This window comes from Mytilus trossulus, chromosome 1 (genome assembly GCF_036588685.1).
Source record: "Mytilus trossulus isolate FHL-02 chromosome 1, PNRI_Mtr1.1.1.hap1, whole genome shotgun sequence".
Classification (NCBI taxonomy): domain Eukaryota; kingdom Metazoa; phylum Mollusca; class Bivalvia; order Mytilida; family Mytilidae; genus Mytilus; species Mytilus trossulus.
In genome coordinates, this window is record NC_086373.1 from 13,808,407 (window position 1) to 13,835,309 (window position 26,903).

The 26,903-nt window shown below is 31.5% G+C and overlaps 1 protein-coding gene across 1 annotated transcript; it reads left to right on the forward strand.

Moving 5' to 3' along the window:
- Nucleotides 1-17,911: 17,911 nt before the first annotated feature.
- LOC134706756 (protein SSUH2 homolog) lies at nucleotides 17,912-26,736 on the forward strand. The gene is made up of 11 exons (XM_063565991.1): nucleotides 17,912-17,992; nucleotides 18,318-18,387; nucleotides 18,822-18,951; nucleotides 19,187-19,247; nucleotides 20,311-20,435; nucleotides 22,835-22,897; nucleotides 23,286-23,392; nucleotides 23,802-23,894; nucleotides 24,330-24,432; nucleotides 25,617-25,715; nucleotides 26,170-26,736. The coding sequence occupies exons 3-11, from the start codon at nucleotides 18,913-18,915 to the stop codon at nucleotides 26,392-26,394; spliced, it is 915 nt and encodes a 304-aa protein (XP_063422061.1). The 5' UTR covers nucleotides 17,912-17,992; nucleotides 18,318-18,387; nucleotides 18,822-18,912; the 3' UTR covers nucleotides 26,395-26,736.
- Nucleotides 26,737-26,903: the final 167 nt, after the last annotated feature.

Consider the following 26,903-nt stretch of genomic DNA (forward strand, 5'->3'; position numbering starts at 1 on the left):
AGTCGACGTCAGAGTAATCTCGGACTAATTAATTATGTATGTGTCTGTCCTAGCTAAGTCAGGAGCCTGTAATTTAGTGGTTGTAGTTTGTTTATGTGTTACACATTTGTTTTTCGTTCCTTTTTTTTTTAACATAAATAAGGCCGTTAGTTTTCTCGTTTGAATTGTTTTACATTGTCTTATCGGGGCCTTTTTTAGCTGAAAATGAGGTATGGGCTTTGCTCATTGTTGAAAGCCGTACTGTGACATATAGTTGTTAATTTCTGTGTCATTTTGGTCTTTCGTGGACAGTTGTCTCATTGGCAATCATACCACATCTTCTTTTTAAATTATGAGATCTTATAATGATAAAGGTTCTATACATTTTCATTGATAATATATTCTTTATTGTAGGATTATCCCAGAAAGAAATCATGCATTGAATTTGGAAGAACGTTGTGTTATAGTAGTCTCAGATTAGGGGAACGTACATTATCTACGCTCCCTGGATCCGCTACTGTTTAAGTACAGTGTTTTATCATTAAAATTGTGTTTTAATAAATTATAATCTAATAATCGAATTAATAAAATAACGGAAAAAGCTGTTTGTACGAAAACTAGAAATGTATAAATATGCATTTTTCAATCAGATGAAAATTCTGTGAAATATGATTAATTTGTATGATACTTGAAAACAAAACAAAAAAACAATTCTTACCGTCATTATAATAATTATTTAATCCTTGTCCGACGCTGGAATCCGATATTTTTGTTTACCTCAGTCTGATGACATTATGAAGTTACTTGCGCAAACAACCATACACGGGGCTCAACACTAAATAAAAATCGGGAAAATCTGACATTTTCTTTCCTTTTTGCAAATTCAGGGGTTCTATTACATGAAATACACAGAATATCATACACGAGGCGCAAAAGTGACTTGCGCGAGCTTCCATTTCATTGGATAAAACTGTAACGTGATCAATTTCCAATATTAGTTGAAGGTCTTGAAGCTGTCAATCATTTTATTTATATTACAAATTTTATATACCATGTGTCTTACTCATTAACATATTTAAAAAACTCATCCTTCGGATTCGTTTGTTTAAATATGTTAACTCGTAATAACCATGGTATATATAGTACTTGTTACATTGCAAATCAAAAGTAATAAACTATGTACATGACCAGCATCCCTATTTAGTAAAGCGGGTAAATAATCAAGCATCTCCGTGAAGGATAATAGAGTATTTTCATGGGATAGAGTGCATGTTTCCCCTCGTATTAAGGAATATTCATGGTTTACCGCCATCTTGGATTGTACAATCGCAGTACAAACTTGATTGGTCTAGTTAGTTGCCCAAATCTGCAAATTTTGAGACAGATTTGCAAATCTATTGGTTAGATATTTTATCTATATAAAGAAAACTGGGAGATTTATTGTATTATTAAAACTACATTTAAGAATTGAATGCGTCTTTTTGTAAAGGAGTAAGTTCGGAAAGAACCATATTTGGCCCCAATTATAAAGTTCATAGTTAAAAGACAAAAAATGTTTAAAGTTGCCTTAAAAACATGTTAGAAAGTTAAACAGAACTGTTTTTGTCAAAGTTTCGTTCTAACACGTTGCTTTTTACATCCAAAAAGGTCAAAATAAGAGATTTTGGTGAAATTTTACAAAATCAGCAAGATTTCAACCAAACAAAGGACTAGGAAACATAGAGCGCAGGCGTCGACAAGCTTTAGATTGAAATAAGACATGTGAAATGTCTTCACAAACATTATTTTAAAAGATCTGTGTTGTCGACGTATGCGCTCTATGTTTCCTTTCCAATAATTTATTGAAATTTAAACATTTTCATTGATTGTTTCGTGAAAAATCCAGAGACATATATACACATATATATATATATATGTCTCTGGAAAAATCAATATGAGTACAACTTGTGACGTCAAAATGAAACGCAGAAACGTAAAACTTTCAACAAAATGGTTGATATCCTAGCTAGTCAATGTATCATGGTATTAGCTATAATTTATCAACATATTGGTCGATAAATCCGAATTTGAAATTTACGCTAAAAAGGGGGCCATTTTAGGACCTTATCGAACATACTCCTTTATTGGGGTGTATAAAAAGAATGTAGGACAGAAAGTCACAGGACAAAAAGTCACAGACAAAAAGTCACGGACAAAAAGTCACAGGACAAAAAGTCACAATTCAGTTTTTAGAGTATTTTTCTTTAAACAAGAAAAAATAGTTTTAAAAACAAAGTTTTTGTTTTCTTCTTGAACTCTTATATATAAAGCAACTTTGTAATTAAAATTTATTCAATAAATATCAATGATGAACAAATAATTGTTCTGAAAACAAAATGTCAAAGTGACTTTGTACTTAAATGGCTTCATGGTGCCAAGAAATGTCCCCTTTGCATGATTAAAATTTGATAACTTTTCATTTAACAAAGCTTATGAACAATGTCCTACACTGAAAAATAAATAGATGTAATAAAAAGAAAATATTTCAAGATCTTTCTCTTATATATTCAAACAATTGTCAAAAAAATAATTGTGACTTTTTGTCCTGTGACTTTTCGTCCTATCAAATTTGTAACTTTATGTCCTGTGACTTTTTGTCCTGTGACTTTCTGTCCGTTTACCTATAAAAAGCGTTGACCGAAGTACTCATGGTCAACGCTTTTACACCCCTATAAAGTTACAAAAAGAAGCATTCAATACTTCTTATTACATTTTTGATCCAGGATCATGAAAATACGATTTTTATCAAGTTTTATTCACCTGTGCACTTTATTGTGGGACCTCGTGTCATCATGAATGATAAATGATAAAATGACAAGTGAGAGGTTTAGCTAGCTATAAAACCAGGTTCAATCCACCATTTTCTACATTAGAAAATGCCTGTACCAAGTCAGGAATATGATAGTTGTTATCTATTCGTTTGATGTGTTTGGACTTTTAATTTTGCCTTTTGATTTTGGATTTTCCTTTTTGAATTTTCCTCGGAGTTCAGTATTTTTGTGTTTTAACTTTTTATAGTCTAATGCAATTGCTTACGGAATAACATGTGATGTGCAGTTAGCCAATCAGAATAACGCATTATAACGAAACATACATCTAATGTAATTATAAACAAATATCAAAATTTGTGTTTTTAGAATCATTTTTTTAAACTGATTTTGGTCACAATTTGTTATTGATTTGGGGATGTACATACCTGCCAACTTTTCAAAATGCCCATGGGAGTTATGCGTGCAAGATGGCTGTCATAAGTCATAAACAACCTTCAAGGGGGCCTTCAAATACATTTTAATGTTGTTTCTTGGCTTCTGCATACTTCTATAAGCATAATGTCATTGTAAAATTAATTGTTTTGTTTAAATTGTGGACAAAATTGCTCTTTCAAAATTTCGATTTGGAAGACTCCGTGGAGGAAATCCCCCGCAAATAGTGACAGTTGGCAGGTATGGATGTACGCGGGGCGGCCGGATGGTCGGGTGGGCTGCAGCCAAATGTTCTCCGTGTATTTACGAATTAACCGTTCTACCAAAGCTTTTATAATTTTAATATGTTGCTTCTGACAACAAAATGGAGGCCAAGTTCAATAACGACGATATTGACTTTTACCGTTCCGGAGTTATGGTTCTTAAAAGATTGAAAAATTGCGTTTCTAGTCATGTCCGTGCATTTTCTCATGAACTGTTCAACCAGATCTTTTAAAATTTCGATATGTTGTTCCTGATGACAAAAAGGAGGTCAAGTTCAATAATGACGATTTTGACTTTTACCGTTTAGGAGTTATGGTTTTTAAAAGATTGAAAAATTGCGTTTCTAGTCGTGTCCGTGCATTTTCTCATGAACTGTTCAACCAGATCTTTTAAAATTTTGATATGTTGTTCCTGAAGACAAAATGGAGGTCAAGTTCAATAATGACGATTTTGACTTTTACCGTTTAGGAGTTATGGTTCTTGAAAAAATTGAAAAATGGCGTTTCTAGTCGTGTCCGTGCATTTTCTCATGAACTATTCGACCAAAGCTTTTAAAATTTTGAAATGTTTTTCCTGGTGACAAAATGAAGATCAAGTTCAATAATGACGATTTTGACTTTTACCGTTTAGGAGTTATGGTTTTTGAAAGATTGAAAAAATAGTGTTTCCAGAAAAATAGGGATATTGAAAAATGCCAGGACACAAATAAATGTTTCTTAAGCCGGTTTTCTGTCGCTCTGACAGCCTGTTGTTTTCAAATAAGCAAATTAAGGTAAAACAAAAACAAAAATGTACTGGACTGATAAAGAAAGTTTTAATTTTTACTTGTAGCAAGAAAACAAGTTCGGTGACACCATTTTTTCTTTTTATTTTCTTAACACATGTTATAAAACCTATATCTTCCCACAATTTATTTCAAAATTCCATCTCATCGATTTCTTGTTATGCACACAAATGTTTTTTTTCATGAACAATCAAACCAAATTTAGGCAAAACAAAACAAAAACAGTTCTTTCGTTTCATTTATTTTGGAGTGTTCGATGAGTCTGTGTTTATTTTAATCAAGGTCACGATTGGTAAACTTCGGCACCAAATTCTAAAAGAGGGCAAGTTATTGATCAGCAATCGAACGAAATGTTTTTCGGTTTGTCGATTAGTTGCAATAAATGTTAAAACACACGTTAATATAGGTATGCATTTAATAGTTCAATCATTTCCTTTAACTTAATAAGGAATTTGTGTAATGTGATTTGGAATATCCACAAATTGTTCAGCATTAAAAACCACAACACAACAATACAACTCATAAAACAACACTTCACTTAAAAGGATGAAATTGTAAAAAAATCAAAACATATTGATACACGAAACAACATCAGAAAGGTAAATATTTTTCTATTAAATAGAAAGACATTTTGGAGAAACTACATTTTTACCGAAATCTTAATCTACTTCAGATGTATTTTAGCAAGTTTATTCACAGAAAATAATCATACTGAAATATCTGCGCAATGTCATATAAAAAGTAAAATAGCAATAATACAGAAATCCTAGGAAAATTCAAAACGAAAAGTTGTTTTTAAAATGGCAACATTAAAAGCACAAACACACCGGTAAACACTAACATATTCCTCATTTGGTACATACATTTTTTTACGCAGAAAAAAGTGGATTAAACCTCTCAAATTGTATAACAGTCGCATTTGATATGACACCATATATACATTATTTGAATATCAAATTTATTCGTTCATAGTGTGTTAATTTACGTTTCTTGATTGAGTTAAGTCTGCCAATTGATAGTTTACCGTGTGTTTTTCTATGTTGTGCTGTTATGCTATTGTTTCAGAAAAAGGGAGAAGGTTTGGATCCATTAGAACGTTTAATCCCGCTGCAAATGTTTGCACCTGTCCTAAGTCAGGAATCTGATGTACAGTAGTTGTGGTTCGTTTATGTAATTTATACGTGTTTTCGTTTTTTTTTTATATATACATGTATTAGACCGTTGGTTTTCCCGTTTGAATGATTTTACACTAGTAATTTTGGGGTCCTTTATAGCTTGTTGTTCGGTGTGAGCCAAGGCTCCGTGTTGAAGGCCGTACATTGACCTATAATGGGTTTTTTAAAATTGTTATTTGCATGGAGAGTTGTCTCATTGGCACTAACACCACATCTTCCTATATCTATTGCATTAATATACCGTACTATCTGAAAACTTATGTTGTCTTTGAGAGGCAGAGTTTATCTCTGGATCTGGATACTTTTTCAATGGAAGGACCTTCGATGATAATAAGAAAAGTCAAGTACCTTATTTATTGAATATTATCAATACACCAAACAAAACTACATGTAGCAAATGTTGTATGTTAAGTCTTATCTTATTGGCATCCAAAAAGTTTCAACATCATTCATAACCCCAAGTATTGTGGTGAGTGTTGTTGATTCTTTTTATCTTGTCATACTTTTTGTGCAGTCTATTTAATTATTTTGAATTATCGGTAAACACATTTAGATATTATTTTAAAGTATGAAGGGTTCAAGCTCCCAACATGTAGAATTTTGATTTTTAGTGGGTATTGTATTATTCTTTTTTTTTAGGTTGTTAAATTGATGTATAAAATACTTATTTCAGTATGATTATTTTGTACTTCTTTGTTACATTTGCTTGTTTTCATAGTGATTAAGATGATTACACAATGTTGACTGCTGTACCCCTATTTTTAACTTTTTTACCTATTGTGTCTGTTTATTTTGTTCACGCATCGTTCACGCATCGGTCACACATCTTTGTCATTATGTTTGAGTTTGATGCGACTGTTAAGTGAGATGTTAAGCTAGCTATAAGACCATGTTCAATCCCCATTTTCTACATATAAGAAGTAAGGAATATGACAGTTGTTATCAATTCGTTTGATGCGTTTGAGCTTTTGATTTTGGCATTTGATTAGGAACTTTCCCTTTTGAATTTTACTCAGAGTTCAGTCTTTTTGTGATTTTACTTTTCTACCAACCAGACAACCGCATTTTAGAGCAAGTCCAAACAAATCCTTACCTGTGTCTTAATATATCTAATGACCTAAATTGGACCAATAACATAGGGAAAATAACAAGCAAGATAAGCTGTACATTAGGTTTCATGAGAAGAAACTTACGCTAGTACCCCCAAAGAGTGCAAAAAATCGAGCCTACTTAATCAGCCATGGTTTGATCTGTACTAGATTACGTTGTTGTCATTTGGGACCCATTCGCCATCAGAATAATATAAAAGATAGAAAGCATACAGAAAACAGGTGCACGTTTCATTCTGCACGACTGCAAATCCAGAGAAACAGGGCGCGTTACAAGAAAAAAGAAAGAAACGCCAAGTCAAGGAAAGACGTTCAATTATACGATCTCGATCGAACATTGTAGAAAGACAAGAAACCAGAAATCGCAGATCATTCAAATCGATTGAATGCAAAACAGACATTAGAAAGAATGTGTTTTTCTTCCATAAACTATAGTGCAGTAGAACCATCTTGAAGAGAATTCCAAGAGACAGTCAAGGGATTCACGATTGCCCTCCAATGGTTGGACTAACCAACCAGCTCTCCTTTCAGTGCGCAAACATTATCCGCGATCGAATCCCGCACTGTGTGACGTACAGATAATTCTTATATCATTTGCATAAGGAAATATGTTTATATGATTGGTCGAGAGTGCCAGTCCGGTAGATGCTCTTGGCCATAACATATATTTTTGAATGTCTATTTTTGCAGAGACATTGTTGATGATTTATTCACTTGCAAGTGAAGATTTGGACCTCATTGAATCCGTATTCATATGAACTTTAGTATATGCATTGTTGACTATTCATTCACTTTTGTACTTATTTCTATTTGGATATACGTTTTAGTATGTTATAAATTTAATATGAGAATTTGAGTTAAATCAGTGAACATGAATTTGACAGCAAATGGTCATTGGAATATTTTGAAAAACTCTTATTATAAATAATACAAAATCAAGTATAACGCAGAGTATATGAAATGCATAGTATGTTCAGATTAACATGATGACTCTGACAATCTTTGTTTGCAACTTGAAAATTTTGATTCCTTAAATACAAAGCGAGTGATTAATATTCGATAATGTTTTGAATGCGTTCTACAGTCTTTGGTTTTGTGTTTTGTGTTTTGTAAACTGTTGCACGTCTTTTGGTAATTTATAGTTTTTTTCAAGTTGTAATGGCATATTGTCAGTTTATTTTCGACTTGAGAGTTTGAAAGTCCCTTTAGTATTTTTCACCTCTCGATAATTCGCCGTTTCAGAATCTAATGCATTCTGGGTAATATATTGTAGTATTCGTAGGGTTAGTTTTAGGTCATCAGACAGACCATCGAGAGATGTCCGAAGAACTACCCAGAAAGCATCCTCTTCCGGTTGAAACTACTAATGGCTACAGACGATTAGGCAGCAACCATTTGATTTTCTGGGGGGGGGGGGGGCTATGGTTTTTTTTGGAAAAAAAAGTTCGTTTTCAGTTTTTGGAGAGAAAAAATAATTTGTTTTTGATTCTGTGAAAAAAAATTAGTTTGTTTCACCCTCAGCTGCCACTATATGTAATGCTAAAATTGAAAGAAATAAATGTTTTGCGACTTGTTGCGAAAAAAATTTGTCCAGAAAAAAAAACCATAGCCCCCCCCCCCCCCAGAAAATCAAATGGTTGCTGCCTTATTCATACTAGGAAGAGCAATCGGCCGTTCCTGACTGCAGGAACGACCATCGAAGGTATATATTGATCTTAGTATATATTCGGGATCACAACAATATTCAGAAGCGTACATCAAAACGTTGTGATTGGTCAAAAACCGCGTTCTAAACAATTGAAATTAAACCAATAACGTAACGTTATTTTCATTTTGGTGTACGAACAATAAGATTACCTCTAGTTTCCGAAAAGTCAAATTGAATATGGTATTGTTTTATATACACTTACATAATTATGTTAAATTTTGTATATTTATACACATTTTTATTTTGTCGCATGCTTTTTTTAATTCAATATTGCAATTTGATTTTGTAAAATTTACCAGATTTTATTTGAATAGAAAAAAGAATGCTAGGTTTTAAATCCTTAGATATGGTCGCTACAAAGTCCAAGGAGTTGTGAAGACTTGATCTCATGCTTCATGGAGCCTCTAGTTTAAAATGTCACAATTTCAAATTTTCATTCATTCAGCCCTTTAAAGGTATTGTTACGATCAATCCCACGATCGATCCATTAATTTTGGCATGTCATTCGGAATAAGTTATTATTTCAGTTTAGTTATAACAAGTTGATGCATTCGTGATTAAGAGATCTTAAAAAAGAGAAGAAATTGATAACTGGTTAAAACTAAGGGAAACAAATAGAGATTTTAAATAATGTTGGTGATAGTTGTAAATTGAGGTGACACTTCATGGTTGACAATAAAAAAAAATCGTAAAATTTCTGAATCTTTTGGTTTTTTTTCAACAATTTTACATATATCCATCAAATGATACTATGAAACGTTCAACCAAAACTCATCGTAAATACCAGGACTAAATTTTGGATATACGCCTATATGATTGTTATGAAAAGATGTTTTTTATTACATCTTTAATTTCACGTATTTTTGCAAATGTTGTGAAAAATATAAGCCTCACTGTGCCTGTCCTAAAATATATAATTTCGGTTTGATTTATTGCATTCAACTGTCTAGCTAAGGGTTCAAATTCAAGGAAATTCAACAACATTTTGATTTTGGTCCCTTATATGACACTTATACAAGTTAAATTAACCTAGATACTATTCTGTCAAATTCTATCAAAATTGCATTTAAGGGCACTTTTTTACACAATTTTCTACAATGTAGTTATATTTACATAAACACACCAAAATGATTTTGATAAATATTGGAAGACATTATGGAATCAGATGGGGTTGGTACCAAAAGGACATTGAAAACTGGTACATTTTAAATTCGTGATAAAATGAGAATGCAATGACAAAAGACAACAAAAAGACAAACTCATACAAATTAACAAAAATCTACATATTCAATATTGACAGAAGACTGCATGAACGACACGAAAAATAACTTGGATGATCTCAGGCGTCCCGGGAGGGCCAGCAGATCCTTCTTCCTAAGTGTCAGTCGTGAAGATGTGTGAAATAAATGAATGGTAAATCGGCAGCAACTCTCTGATTGTATACGGTTTAAACTACTTCTTTTCCCTATCTTTTCTCGGTCGGTCAATGCTTAAGCAGGAAAACCCAAATGTCAAGGTTTAAATCGTTTAGTAATTGATTGTTTCAGATTTTGCAATGTTTGCAAATCAATGTTTATGTTTTCGGAGTCATCTTTTTAAATAACTAGCAATTATAAATACATTGTTCTACCCGACATACCTCGTAATCATTAAACATAGTTGACGGTCATATATATATAGTGCATATCAGTGTGAATAATTGACGACAATTTATTATTTGATTCACAAAATGACTTCAGTTGGGTATGTACTTTTTAAATTTATATTGACGTTTTTAATAAACTTTTTGTTAAGTTTCCCGGTTGACGCCTTTATATGGTGTTGATTTAAAGGAAATTGAATTACACATTTTTTTGGGGTGTAACAAATGTACATATGCTGTGGTAATTTGTTTTTTTTATAATTTATTATTTTTCTTCATGGATCTACAAGTATCAACATATATTTATATTGTGGCACAACAAGCAGACAAATGAAATAGAAAAAAGCATTATAAGCATTCTATGAACTAACACTTAGAAATCTATGGATTAAGTCTAGTAATAACATTATCATTAATATAGTTATAGTAGTGCAGGAAATATATATGAGCATACATATGGTATGGTATAACAGTATACAGATAATTTCAAATGCTCATATACATACATGTTAAATTTTAATTAATGACATTAGCCCAGGGGTTCCAGTACAAGTTGTGTTCTTCCACACTTAAGTATTTTGAAGAAATATGTTTCTCTAAAATCAAGTTTTCTTTTATGTAGTTTTGAAGACCTTTTATATTAGGTTTTATATCTTGCATCTTACATCTGTAAATAAAGTACTTCGTCAGTAAGATAACTTTATTTTTAATAAAGTTCAATTTACAATTTTCATAGAGGCCAAAAATGACAATTTTCAAATTAAGTGGAATTTCGATAAGAACCTTATCGAAAATCCATGAATTTAGATTGTGCCAAATGTCGGCTACAATATGACAACCCCAAAGTAAATGTTCTATAGTTTCAGGCTCTTCCTTGCAAAATGTACACAAATTACAACTAACAAGCTTCATTTTAAAACGTAAAGCATTTGTCCCTAAAATATAATGAATAATTCTATATTGAAACCAACATAACCTAGTGTTTTTTGAAACCTTGGTAACACACAAGTGTATTTTTTTCCAATTTTCTACAACTTTGTTAAGAATACCTTCCCATTTTTTTTCTGCTACAAAATCTGTAGGTAAGATTCCTTGATTTAAAATAGTATACATGTCCTTTGAGCCCTTTTCGGACTTGAAGTAAATATTAATATTAAAAGGTATAATAGCCTGATGTTTTTTTTCTCTTTCAGTGTTGATTCCAATATCTTGTAGCCACTTTTTTAGTGCTAATATAAGTCCATAAAACTGTAGAAACATGGATTTAAAATTATACATTATTTCAAAATTTTGATATGTTAATATATTTCCATGTTCATCTAACAGGTCGTTTACAGTCCATACCCCATGGTTTGCCCAATTTTTATAGTAAACGCTGACATTATCAATTTTGATATGTTCGTTATGCCATATAGATGTAGAAATGACTTCCTCAAAATAAAATGGATGTCTGAGTTTTGACATAGTTTTCCAGGCATGAAAAACTTCATCCCAAAATTTGTTTTTTGATTTTTTAGTAATTCCAAAATAAGCCAACTCTGTAAAATTTATATTTTGGGTGGAGGTAAATAATTGAATCCACTTAGATTTTGACTTTAATAATCTTCTAACCCAAGTTAGTTTTAAACCTTGAATAAAATTTCTCAAATTAATCTTTTTTAGGCCCCCTCGGAAGTATTCCTGACATAGAAGGTCCCGCTTGATCTTGTCAGGCTTATCATCCCAAATGAATGAATAAATTTTACTATTAAGTTGACTTAGCATATTATCATCTGGTCCTGGGATAGACAGGAACAGATGATTAAATTTTGATATAATTAATGACTTTATAATTGTTATTTTACCAAATGGGGTAAGTGACTGTTTTGACCATTTTTGTAATATTTTTTCTATTTCTTGTATTCGAGGAGCATAATTTAGATTTAACATTCTATCTAAATCAACACAGAAAGTGATACCCAATAATTTGAAGGTACTGAAACCCCATTTCAGTCCCCACTTTACACATATTTTGTTGACTATGTTTTTTACTACCTATCCATATAACATTTGTTTTGTCTAAGTTAATTTTCAGTCCTGATATCTCAGCATAGAACTGTAATATACGGAGGGATGCATCCAGCGAGGAAGGCGACCCATCTAAAATCAGTGATGTGTCGTCTGCATATTGAGACAAGATATACTCTGAATCGTCTATCGTAATACCCTTTATCTCCTCACTACCTCTTACCAAAATGCCTAATATTTCAGCACATAGCAAGAAAAGGTAAGGAGATAAAGGATCACCCTGTCTACAGCCTCTCTCAACACGGAAAAAGTCTGACAGACAGCAGTTCTGGGTGACGGTAGATGTAATATCATTATAAAATGTTTTTATCCAGTTCATAATAGAGTCTCCAAAATTTAAATACTTCAATGTTTCAAAAAGAAAGGCCCATGATATAGAGTCAAAGGCCTTCTCAAAATCAATGAGTAATAATATACCAGGGATATCATTTTCTTCTGTAAATTGTAAAATATCATATATAAGTCTACAGTTCTCCCCAATAAATCTACCAGGGATAAAGCCTGTTTGATCAGAATCAATAATTCTGTTTAGAACTGACTTTATCCTCTCAGCAATACAACTAGAAGCTAGTTTGTATGTTGAATTCAAAAGTGTAATTGGACGCCAATTTTTTAAGAACTGTTTTGACTTGCCTTCTTTAGGAATACATGTGATAACTCCCTGCCTCTGTGTGACAGACATTTCCCCTATCTGATAAGAATAGTTTATTGACCTCAAAACAAACTTTCCAATGTCTATCCAAAATACTTTGAAAAATTCTGCAGTAAAACCATCTGACCCAGGACTTTTATTATTTTTCATCCTTTTCAAAGCTTGTGTTAATTCAGCAAAGGAAATTTTACCTTCTAATGATTCTTTTTCGATATCATTTAATTTAGATGTCAAAGATGGTAATTCCCTTGATAGGTTTACTTTTTTAAGACATTCTTGTCTTTTGTAAAGTTTCTCATAAAATATTTTTGATTGTTTTAAGATTTCTTTTTGATTTTCTACTACAGTATTTTCCTCAGTAACTAGTTTTTTAATAGTTTTATTGACAAAGTTTTGTGTTTCTAAATTACAAAAGAAATGTGTTGGCCTCTCTCCTTCTTCAATCCATTGGGTTCTTGACCTAACATATTGACCTTTAACCTTGTTCTGTCTCAAAATTCTAAGTTGACATTTTTTGGCTTCTATTTCATCAAGAGTGTCCTCTATACTTACCTCATTTTCTAAATTTTGTATCTCCTCAGTCAGTTGGATTTCCTGTTTTGTCCTTTCTCTTTTTATAAATGTTGAATAAGAAATAGTCTTACCTCTAATCTCAAGAAGAAGGGTCTCCAACAATAATTGATCATTAATTGAAAAATCTATTTCTAAATTATCAATACAATGTAAAGCATCCCCTCTATGCACTGGAATTTTATATTGCTCGACTGTGTTAGTAATTTGTTGTTTTATTAGTTTTACATATTCAGGATCTTGAAGGAGAGAGTTATTAAATTTCCAGAGGCCTCTGCCTTTTATAAATTCATTTATTTTTAAAGTTAGAATCACTGGTGAATGATCTGACCTGTAGCTATTACCAATGTTTACATCACAAATGTCATCTATAAGGCTTTCAGAAATCAAAAAGAAATCTAATCTAGATTGTTTAAAGGGGTTTTTCCTTCTCCATGTAAACCTTTTAACATCAGGGTATATTTCTCTGAATGGGTCAACAAGATTCTTATATTCTTTAATTTCTAAAATTTTCTCTCTAGATCTTGGATTGTTTATATTTATATAGTTATGGGTATCAAGGTTGAAATTTTGAACAAGATTAAAGTCCCCACAAATAATACAGAGCTGATTTCCAAAGAAATCTATAGCTTCTGTTAATTTGTCATAGAAGCAGGGAGTATCAATATTCGGACCATAAACATTTATCAGAGTAAATCTCTTATCTTCAATATTAAGATGCAATCCCACCAGATTGCCATCTCCGTCTTTTTTAACTTTGTGTATTTTATAGTCAAAATTATTTTTAAAAAGTATAGCAACTCCTCTTTTGTTTGAAGCAAATGAATTGAAAACACAATGGCCTTTCCATTGGTTTTTTATCAAAACTTCATCTTGTTCTATAAAGTGTGTATCCTGGAGACAATATATATTTAAGTCTTTTGAATTAAGATAATCAAAAATATCTCCCCGTTTTTCCTTCATGTGAAGTCCTTGACAGTTATAGGACATTATTTTAATGTTTTTTCCTTCCATCATAATATTTGTTCTTCAACTGTGAAGTATGATATTTGTAAAAACAAAGGAAAAAGTAGTTCATGCGAGACATCAGGACTGATTTCATAATATTTCACTTCCTGAAAAAAATACTCATATATATGCCAAATACCAGAAATCCATGTTTTGTAAAAAATATATACATAAAATAAACAAACAAAAAAGAAAAAGAAACCCATTTAAAATATATAATATGAAACTAAGATATTTCTAATCTTAATGTAGATTTATCTGTGTTCTAGGGGAGATAACTCAATTTGTTTTAGATCAAAATTAGGCCAGACTAAGTTTTGTACTGATCTACATAATAATATATACTACATCTCAATATTTAAACACCATTTCTTACAAACTTATAATTAATAAATTAGGTTTAAACATTAAATAATTGTTTAGACAAAAGAGAAGAGATCACACAAGAAGCACCTCAAAACCACAAAATGTCCATTGTTTCTATGCTTCCTTATCTGATCTGGTCAAGTTTGTCTTATATGTTTATATCACATCACTACAACATGTAAGGTGTCACTTTTCATCTTTGGATTTGAATAAGCATACACAATTTGTTAATTAACTATAATTGAGATCAAAAACTAAATATTCATTTTTAAAGCTCACCTTAAGGAATAAATTTCTATCCCCTTTCGAGTATTGAAGGTACAAAATGTACATGTTTTATTTCAATCTTAATGTTTATTTTTAAGAAATGTAGAGTCTTTATATATAAAAAAAGCACCCCGCACATCCTCCAATTATTTAAATACACACTTCTTAAGGTGATCTTATAAATTCATACGCATTGAAATAGACTAAAGCATGCATTTTCTGTAATATGTAAACAACTGAACACAAAATGCGGAACGAAAGAAGCAAAAAAACAAAACAAATCAAATTATAACATATAATACCTATATGTAAGCTAAAGCATGCATACATTTATTCAATATAACAATAAAAGCTAAGAAAAAAAGCTAATGTATCAAATAAAACTAGTCAAACAAAATAGAGCAAAAATAAAGAAGCAAAATTTAAAATAAAATGTAAGCCAAATAAAAAAGCAACAATTTTTTTCTTCTTCTATACTTACTACATGAACTATCAATCTAAAGCCTGTAAATAGAAATCTAAACAATACAAATTCTTGTTTCAATGTAATATATATAATATTTTCTAGAATTCATTATTAAATTTATATCTTCTTATATTCTTAGTTAATTTATATACTCAATAGTATTATATATTATATATGACATTTTATATATATAGTAACCAGTTTTCATCTTAGAATAGTATACATGTATATACAAGTATATAAAACTGCAGTACAATAGTTATCCCCATGTAGACCATTCTTCTGAACTATCTTTACGAGTCTCTAATGTCATGTGGGCCCCCTTTGCTCGAATTCTTGTTTGTAATTTGTCCCTTTTTCTTATTTTGTATGCATTGTGCGAAAGTAAAAATCTCTCCTCCTTCATTGAAATTGGCAGATCATCAAGTATGCGTATTTTTTTCCCTTTTAAGTTGTGCGCGTTGGACATGATGAGTTGCTTATCCCCAAAATGCAGGAAACGAACAATGATAGGCTTTGGACCTTTCCCATGTGTAGGGACTCTATGTGCATTTGCAATGGGTATAGCATTAGCTTTTCTTTCATCATTATGCATGTCTTCACTGAAGAGTTTCCTTGTTATAGCATACACGTTCTCATCTTTTTTGGTGTCGTTTATACCATATATCAGTAGGTTATACTTTCTATCATGTTTTTCTAGTAAAACAGCTTGCTCTTTAAGGTCATCAATTTGCTTTTGTAACTCCATTTTTTGTTTTTCAAGTTTATCATTCTCTATGAATTGAATCTGTGCATCCATACCTTGAACACCTCTTTCGAGCTCTGTGAAATCATTACGAAGAGTGTTCAGCTCTCTGTTGGAGGTTTCGTACTTAACATTGAGCACATTTACATCAGCCTTCACCTCGTTTATCATACTTGTCAAGTTACGTTCAACTTTATTCAGCTGTGTAGAAAAGACAGTAACTTTCTTATCTATTCCCATAATAAGGGTCTTCAAATCATCAAATTGTTCTTGTGATGCCATGTTGGATTATAAAAGTACAATTTTATAGTTTTATCTGACTACTCGTACTGCACTACAGTACACTCAGCACGTACATGTATGTGTAACGGTTTATTTCTTCCTCTGGGATATTTTATCCTGAGGATAATTTGTCACGGTAATTTTTTTCCAGGCATGGTATTTCACAGGTAGAATTTATCCAGAGGAGTGAAAATCTATCTGTGTTATGCGGATAGTATGTACCGGTATATATTTGCCGTATCATATTTCACAGAACCTTGTGAAATATACTCCCATTAACTAGTATGTAAGTTACTCGCAATCAATATATACCTGACTTTAATTATAAAATGTTTCACAAAGGTAGAACAAATTTGCATAATTTATCAAAGGGAGGTAATTATGAGCAATTTATATTTTTAAAGATATTCAATATAATATATTCCTGAATCTATTTCATAGTGAAATTTTTTTTGACTCTTATTTTTTTATATATTCATTTATATATATAAGATGACTTACAACATAAGTTTTTAATAAGACAGATATTATTTCACAGGTAAATACTATCCAGCTGTTAAAATTGCCTGTGTTCCAATATATTGTTATGCTATAATTTATCTGATTTCCATATAATCAACAACTACATCTTTATCCCAAAACTATTTATATAGTTAAAAATATTATCATAATCAAATTCTTCCATTACTGTTAACATTAGTAAAGCAACTATATTTTTACCTTTACGTTTTAATTTATATTTGTACTGAGATCTGAAAACTACTCACTTTTACATGCATTCCACTTACCTTATTTAATCATGGTATTATTTCACAATTACCATCTTTGAAATTATTTCTGGTTTTCTTTCTTATGTTTAATGAAAATTTTCTTTAAAAAAAAATGTTATTTACTTGATTTTTTTCAGGAAATGTTCTCAATGATTATTTGTGCAATAATTCCCATCAAAATACTTTTTTTTATTTACAAAATAGGTCAAATTCAAATATACTTTTAATATTTCATAGTATTTGTAAAGAATAAGTTTTTTCTAATGGCTATTCAATAAGTTAACTACCCAGATAGAATTTCACGGCAAAGGAAAAAATATCCCAGTGAAATATTTTCCTCCGGATAAAAAAATAACAACAATTACTGTGACATTTTTTCCTCCGGATCAAATTTCACCCGGATATAATTTTGCTTTACATATGGTGTAGTTTTCTTTTATGTTGAGAATTGTATCGTTTATAATACCACTCTGGTTGTATGTTTAAAGAAAACCCTAGGTGATGCCAAGGACTGTATATATATTTTGTCTTTGTTTATTGTAATAATATAGAAAAGTAAAAAATTACTTCATTACTCGTAACGGCTTCGTTGTGCCCAGCTCATCTGCGGTGCATGGATATGTGCTTATATTGCCTAATATTGACGAGACAGTATATAGTTATGTCAATTCATTGAAACAAAATCATCTGTACCACTTATAAAGACTCTACATCTCCGTAATATCTAAAATATCTCAAAATGTACTGCTACAAATTTTTGTTCATGGGCGCAGCCATTGGGGTCCGCTCGACTTCTCGGCTATGGTAATTTGTTCTATGAATCTCATGTTACACAAATTGAAAGATACATACTCAATTATTTTACAGCCCTGCCCCTGAGGAAAAGGCTGCTGGAAGTAAGTATCGGTAAAACAGCTATATACATAAAAAAAAAATCGATATTTTTTTTATATAAAGACATGTTTATCGACCATTTTTTTTGTCTGCACAAGAAAATAAATGACAGAGTGTATAATAAAAGTATGAAAAAAGATAGAAAGAAATATTCCGTTTCTATTAACTGTTCTTCTGAAACTCTTTAGTTTATACGAAATTGTCAAAACAAGATGCAAACAAAATCCTATTTCAATACAAAATTGTAAATTCTACATAATAGGGTTTTAAGTTATATCGATGATATATTCCCCAATCAATTTTAAAAATAATCAAGTTCTGTTTTAGCGGTAGTACCTCCTCCTTCGTCAGAACAGAATGGATTAGTAAAGGATCAAAAACAGGCCGAATTCGTAAGGTAAGAAAGACTAATTGTCTGTTTTTGCTTCATTGGATGTTCGTTCTGTACCAAGTCAGGAGTAGTATGAAAGTTGTTGTCCATTCCTTTTGTGTTTGAGCTTTTAATTTTACCATTTGATTTGGGACTTTTCCTTTTTGAATTTTACTCTGAGTTCAGTATTATTTTTTTTTAAACTTTATTTATACTGCACGATTTGCTGCAATATAATTAATTTTGTTATCGTTGAATTATAGTCACATGAAATTGGATTATCCGACAGTGTTCTTGACATGATTTGAAAAAGGCAGGGTGCTAGTCAGAAAAAAAGTTAATTTTATGCGTAAATAATAACCACGCATTTTTTTTTATCGCTGTCACAGATAGAATCTTTTTTCTCTAAGAACTTTTTTTTAATAAACAGTAAATGACAAACTAAAATGATCTGATTCCAGTGCTCCTACGATTGATGAAGAAACAGTACGCAAGGCGTTGTTAGACTACGCAAGTGACCAGTGTTGCTGGGGTAAAGGAGCAGCACGAGATATGAAAATTGAAAAACTGGAGCCGTCTACTTCTTATCATGTAAGTAATATGTTTGAATAGTTTCTTTTTAACTAGAGAAAAACATTTTTGTTCCATATGTCCAATAATTTATTTCGTTTTTTTATATGTTTTTTTTTCTTTTTCTTGTTATACTAGTTGTTACAGAAAACATGTATACTATTATTGAACATATTAATTAATAATATGTGCGAAATATGTTCGCATTTCAACTGTTAAAGAATTCAAGAATTACAAACATGCCAAACTTTTTCAGTATATACTGGAGACATTCACAGAAAGCAGAAGAATAGTATTGGATTATGTACCACACTATAGTAAGCAATTAATTTTCCTCATATTTTTATTTCCCATTTATGAGCATTATGTTTTCTGATCTGTGCGTCCGTTCATCCGTCCGTCATTTCGTTCGTTCGTCCGTCTGTTCGTCTGTCCTGCTTCATATTAAAGTTTTTGGTCGAGGTAGTTTTTGATGAAGTTGAATCCAATCAACTTGAAACTTAGTACACATGTTCTTTATGATATGATCGTTCTAATTTTAATGCCAAATTAGAAATCCCCCCCATTTCCACGGTCCATTGAACATTGAAAATGATAGTGCGGATGGGGCATCCGTGTACTAGGGACATATTCTTAATTAATCTGAATTCAAGCCAGTTAAATCTATAACTTTCTTTACAATAATTCTTCTTTTTGATTGATTTTTCAATTATTTTTATAGTCGATGAGCTCCTTAACAAGTCTTGTTATTTTCCAACTTGCGTATATTTGTAGATGTAAGGTTATTTTGCTGATCATTAGAAGTTAATGCAACAGTTAACTGATGTTCAAGTGTCCAAAATGGATTAAGAAAATGAATGAGAGTAACAAACAAAAACGGAGGGAATTACCTGATCTCGATAGTGAGAAAAAAGTAACAACACAAAAATACTGAACTCCGGGGAAAATTTAAAAAGGAAATCCAAAATCAAAAGGCAAAATCAAAAGTCAAAACGCATCAAACGAATGGATAACAACTGTCATATTCCTGATTGTCCGAGTGCAATGACTAGGTTCGCTTCTCCTGCTAATCATGAATTACCCGACAAGCGATGCCACAAGCAGTAAAATTGTTGCAATCTCTTAAACTGCAGACGAATCATATATTTAAGATCTCGGTCTTCGAAAATATATCGCTTGTGTGTGGAGACATATACCTATGGTATCAGTCAACCAATTCGTGATGGTGACCGTAAAATACAAGAAGTTCGATTGAGTTCGCCTCATAAGTCTGTTGACGCAGTTAACGTATAGGATCACACAATTGTTATTGAAATCCGTATAGTTCGAACACTCGTAACGATAGCGGTATTTTTGTTTTACTTTTTTTCGTACATTTAGCAAATAAAGTTGATGGACCTGCAAATGGGCAACCTCCAGGACCATGGGAAATGCAAGCAAGAACCCCAACGATGTTTGAAGACGACTCGAGTGAAATTGCCATCCCACATACACATTACGTTAAAGTATGCATTGATATTTGTTAAGCAGAATATATCCGTTTCATAACAAGGGGACAAGAATAAAAAAAAAAACAATAAGGATCAATAATGTCTTTTATATTTCCCCCAGTCGTAGATTACCATAGCCGTATTTGGCACAACATTTTGGAATTTTGGGTCCTCATTGCTATTCAACTTTATACTTGTTTGGATTTTTGATCTAACTATTTTGATCTGAGCGTCACTGATGAGTCTTATGTTATAAGCCTAAAATGTTTGAGAACTATTTACACCACTGTGTCGATGCCACTGCTGGTGGTCGTTTCCCCCCGAGGATACCAACTGCGTAGAAGTCAGCACTTTGGTGTTGTAATGAATTACAATTATATGGTCATTTTTTATAAATTTACTGTTTGCAAAAGTAGGAACTATTCGAAATCCAATTTTTCTTATCCAAGGCATAGATTACCACAGCCGTATTTGGCAAATTATGTACAATTTTATACTTGTTTTGCTTTGTAACTATTTATGAGCGTAACTGATGAATAAAGGCAACAGTAGTATACCGCTGTTCAATATTCATAAATCGATTTAAAGAAAACAAATCCAGATTAAAAACTAAAACTAAGGTAAAACCATCAACTATAGGAGGAAAACAGCGAAACAACTGAAACCCTGAAGTGCATCAAAATCCTAAATGACAATGCAACGAACAATCAGTCAATAATTGCCATTTTCCTGACTTGGTACAGAACATTAAAAAAAGTGGTGGGTTGAATCTGGTTTTGCCGCTAGCCTAACCTCGAGTTTTTATGGCAATGTTAAATATAACACTTAAATGACAACATTACATGACAGGTTTACAAATAAATGCAAGAAATATTCAAGACAGAGAAATACACAAATAAACATTACAATATAACATTCAAACATGGTAATAGTAACCAGGCTTATAATTTAAAACACTATACGTGTGTTTCTTCTACATAAGACCCACCAGTGACGCTCAGATCAAAATAGTAGAGAAAACCAATTAAGTGTAAAGTTGAAGTGCATTTACGACTCAAAATTCTAAAAAGTTGTGCAAAATACGGCTAAGGTTAACTTTGCGTGGGATTAGAAAATCCTAGGTATTTAGAATAATTCTTAATTTTGTTGCAACTAGTTAATTTTTTAAAATGACCATACAATTGATGTTCATGTCTACACCGATGTAGTCACTTATCACAGAATAAAAACGAACATCACGTATAACAAACGAGGACAGAACATAAAATAGCTCAAAAGAACCATGTGTTTTCACCGATGAGTCTTATGTAGACAAAACGTATTAAATTATAAGCCTGGCACCTTTGATATCTATTGATTTCATGTTGATAAGAATAATGTTTTTTTTTCGTGTAAAACACAATTCTATCTCAAACATAACATTGACTCGGAATTATAAAAATCCGTTCAACATTCCTTTGTAGAAATTCTAAAATCATATCATTTTCATCGTGCATGGTGCAATACTATTATTTTCTGTCTATAGGGTTCAGAAGATACCTAGATTGAATTGTGTGTCTGAGTAAAAGACATTAAGTTGAAATTGTCTTTCTGCTTAAAATAAATTGAGATGTATTGTCGGTCTGCGTTTTAATGCTTTACGGAATCGGATTCAAAACTTTCGGGGGTACAGAATGTGCTCAAATCCCAGTTATTAATTTATCCTTCCATTCTTATTAAAAATATTTTCAAAAGCTGGGATTTATATAATTTATTTTGCAATCTTGATTAAATATTTGACACACACTTTCGCTCGCATACATATTGATAGTATCATAAACAATACCAGTTCTATATAAAGGCAACAGTAGTATACATGTGTTAAAAAGTCATAAATCGATTGAGAAAAAATAAATCTGGCTTTCAAACCTAAACAGAAGGAAACACATCAATCAATTATGAGAGAATAACAAAGAAACAACAGGAATACAGAAGTGCAACATTCAAATCGTCAACACACATAGAAACGAACAATTTGATAACAACTGCCGTATACCTGACGTTTTGCAAGTTTTGGGAGAAGAAAGAAAGAGAAAATAAGTCGTTTTTCATAAGTTTCCACTAGCATTTGCGCATTACGTTCATTGGTTGTGAAAAATTGTGTTTATAGTCTCATGAGACGACAGAAATGATTCAGGACTTCCATAATTAATGATTCAGGATCGATTTCGGAATTTACTATATTCGAATTGTGATGATTCCGAATATTTTCAGGACCTTCTTTTAGATACAAATATTTTGACCAAATCTGCCCCTCATAGCATGTTAATGTATCCAATAATAATAAATGTATCATTTATAAATCAAATGTCTGATGTCTTAATTGATCTCAAAAAGTAATGAATTATTTAATAATAATTTGCATTGCATTGCAGAGTTGTCACACTTGCGGGGCAAGCGGAAAGGTTGAATGTTTTGTATGCCGTGGAAGTGGACATGTGAGTTTGTATGACGATTTTATGGGGGTGGGGGGCTAGAATGAAATTTAAAAAAAGGAGTTTTGAGTAAAAAAAAGTCAGGATGAGACACTTTGTAAAAATAATGCAGGATGACAATTTTCGTTAAAAAGAGTCAGGATAAACTAATAAAAAAAACTTTTTTAACTTTTTGGGTTCCCGTGTCTACATGTTGCTGTTGTGCCGTATCATGCTGATTTCAAAGTAACTCTACCAAGTCTTAGAAGTAAACTGTTGTTTTATTTACAATCATACCACATCTACTTAATAACAAATATGGTGTTTATTTGGAAATGTATAATAGACAATCTTTTAAATTCTATGAATGAACAAGTTTTGGAACAAACCTTTCAAATGTTCAAATATACAGGTGAAATGTAATGGTGGTTGCAGTGGAAAAGGTGAACAAAAAGTTTATAGAAACAGCGCATGGGTAATGGAAAGGTGTAGTAGATGTAGTGGAAGAGGTGAAATAAGGTATGTAACATCTAAATATATTACTGGCTTATGGAATATATTGGGAAAATAAATGGTGAAATCCTGAATATAGAATTTAAAGTTTTACATCAAATTTGTTAATTAGTATAGAAAAGGTAGAAAAGGGGTACATGTATGTGCAAAGTTCAGTTGCTATCTTTTTTATATATCTATGGTGTCATTGATTGATTTAAAAAAAAAAACACAAAAGTAGAAGAAATGAAAAAAAAAATTGAAGCGTACTGAAGAAAAAAAAAACCAACGAAAATGTGTCGGAATATGTTTTCAAAAGGAAACAGAAAAGCTTGATTTTTTTTCACAACATGCTAGTATTTAGATATTTGGCTGTAAAAGTTAGAAATCGATTGCTAACTAACTATGAAAATAATTATGTTCACTTTGATTACAGTTGTAGCAGTTGTGGAAGTAGCGGAAGGAGAACATGTACCAGTTGTGATGGTCACCTCCAACTATTATGGTTCCAGAAACTAATCATTTCTTGGTAAGATGGTATAATAATATGACTAGTTATATTGGTTGGAAACATATTATAATAATATAAGTGTTTTACAACATTTGTTATAATCTTAGCACACTCTCTAAGTACAAATCCCGATAGATGACCACTTAGACCATCTTGATAAATACATTTGGCTAGTTTGGATTTTTATTATGTAACCGCATATACAGTAAATTAACACTTCATGCATTTCGTGCGTCCTAATACTGCAAGGCATATATATGCGTATAAGGATATATAAAGGCAACAGTAGTATACCCCTGTTCAAAAATCATAAATCGATTGAGAGAAAATATATCCGGATTACAAACTAAAACAAAGGAAACCACAATAACTACAAGAGGAAAACAACAGACACATTGCAGTATATCTTATTTTAGTTTATTCATTAATTACTATGTTACATGGGATTCACAGGCGCAACAATAGGGCTGAACATGTTGTGGAAAAAACAAGCCTTCCACCAGAGATGGTCGCTCATGCGTCAGGATCCATTGGGTTTGAGGACTTACAGCAACAGGTATATAATTTCTTAATTCCATTTGAATTATTTCCAAACTTTTGCATGCAATGGATTCAAAATACGAACAAATGTAAGTGGATCATTACAGAAGTACATCTTTTGACTGTTTGTCGTAAATAAATATGTTTCATCTATGCATGGGTGTCACTTTTTTTTTAACATGATATGGAAGGACAGTTTTACTAAGAATTATTTGATTTCAATAATAAAGGAATATTATAAAATGTTTTTGTTTGAAACATAATTAAAAACGTTTTAGAGGTAACCGTTATGATTGGATAATGCAAACATATTTCTAATATCAACTACTTCATAACTGAAGCGCAAAACCGAATGATAGTGATTGTGCCGATGTCAAATACATATTAATGGCTTATTATATTTATAAGAATTGATTGAAGAAGTTAATCGATGTGTAAACTCAACCGATTGATAACTCATACAAGAAACAAGGCTTATACATTCGTACGTCAAACACACGTTTCGTCTACACAAGTTCTGTCAGTGGCGCTCTTATAGTCATAGTTAATAATCATACTTTCAAATTATGATAATCTTAAACACTTTATAAATGAGTTGCGTCCAAAGCACTTTTCTGATTTTACATTCGCCAGGAGCTAACAAACCCAAAACACTGAAAGCCATTCATGATAACTTGAATAAATAAAGGAAATACTAAAGTAGCAGTATACCGCGGTTCAATAGTCATGAATCTAATAAGCGAAAACAAAACCGGGTTTTAAATCAAAACCGAGAGAAACACATCAACTATAAGAGGAAATTAACGGAAAAACAGAAACACTTAAATGAAACTTTAGAAGATATATCACTAAAACGAATATGAAAACGAGTAATACACCCCCCTAAAATATAAACTCTGCCTGTGTGGAGCTTGAACCTTCTATACTTAATAATTTCTAAAGTTTTGAACAGATAATTTATAATAGATAAAATTGAATGCGCAAAAAGTATTACACGATAAAAAGATAAAAAGATTAACAGCACGTACTTAACAAAATACTTGCCCTATTGTATAAACAGATACGTGTTAACTTATGAAACGGGGGATACGTTTTGAAGCCAAATAATACGACTTAATATACAACTTTGCTACACTTAGTTTTGTTTGGCGGATTGATAATATTTAATCATGTACAGGACTTTTCGTATTATCATTGAAGGTACTTCCATTGAAAATGTTTCCAGAACCAGAGATAAACTCTGCCTCCCAAAGACTTCTAGGGGGACACAGGTTTCCAGATAGACGTATATTAATGCAAGTAAGATTAACGTTTTGTTCTATAGATATAGGAAGATGTGGTGTGAGTGCCAATGAGACAACTCTCCTTCCAAATAACAATTTAAAAATTAAACCATTATAGGTTATCAACGTTTTATGAAAAATTCGATAATATATTGTTTGTTTCAAGTTCATATACGATATTTAATTAGGTTATGTACGGTGTAAAATGTAATGCGACTGTCATACAAGGAATACATAATTTGTTTTCAAGTTGTTTGATGTATTGTAGCTTTTTATTTTGCCATTCGATAAACAACTTTCCGTTTTAAATTTTCCTTGGAATTCTGTATTTTCGCTATTTTCCGTTTTAGATGACATTTCATACTTTTGTTGTGCACACATTTCTGTACTTTTATTTTATGTGAATAAATAATGTATTTAAGAACAAATCAAGAATAAGAGATTCTAGTCAATGTTTTTTTTATATGTAGCGTCACAAGATCCGCATCATTGCTGTTACCAAATGCACATGTATATACAAGAATAAAGACATGACTTACTACGTGTTTGGATTGGATAATGATGTACACGCACCTGATTATCCACAACAGTCATGCTTTGGATTTATTAATTGTCCAAAATGTAGCTGGGATTGCTGTCCCGAAGAAATAAGGGAAGATAGGGACTTTTTCAGGGAAGAATGTTCAATTTTGTAAACACAAATGAACATATTTTGCCATATCTGTGAAAGATAAAATATAGCTGAAATAGATGTAGATTTCGGTTAAAATGTAGTTTCCACAAAATGTCTTTTATATTTGATAGGAAAATATTTACCTTTCTGCTCTTGTTTCGTGTATCAATTTGTTTTGATATTTTTACAATTTCATCTCTTTACGTAACGTGTTAACTTATGCGTTGTACTGTTGTGTTGTGGTTTTTAATGCTGAACATTTGTAGATATGTCATAATAATACGACACGAATTCCTTATGACATTAAAGGAAATTATTGAACTTATGTATACCTATATACCAAATAAAATCCTATGTTAACGTGTGTAACATTAATTGCAACTTATCAACAAACCAACAAATATTTTGATCGATGATTACTGATCGATCACTTTCGCTATTTTGGGTTGTGGTGCCAAAATTTACCCATGGTGATCTTGATGAAAATCAACGCAGAATCATAGAACACTTCAAAGTAAGTGAAACGATAGA

Excerpts from the sequence above, each read along its gene's own strand:
- LOC134706756 (XM_063565991.1), top strand. The coding sequence starts at position 18,913 with ATGAAAATTGAAAAACTGGAGCCGTCTACTTCTTATCAT. Across the intron at positions 18,952-19,186 it reads AGCCGTCTACTTCTTATCAT|TATATACTGGAGACATTCAC; the intron begins GTAAGTAATATG and ends AAACTTTTTCAG. Across the intron at positions 24,433-25,616 it reads TTGAGGACTTACAGCAACAG|GTACTTCCATTGAAAATGTT; the intron begins GTATATAATTTC and ends TTATCATTGAAG.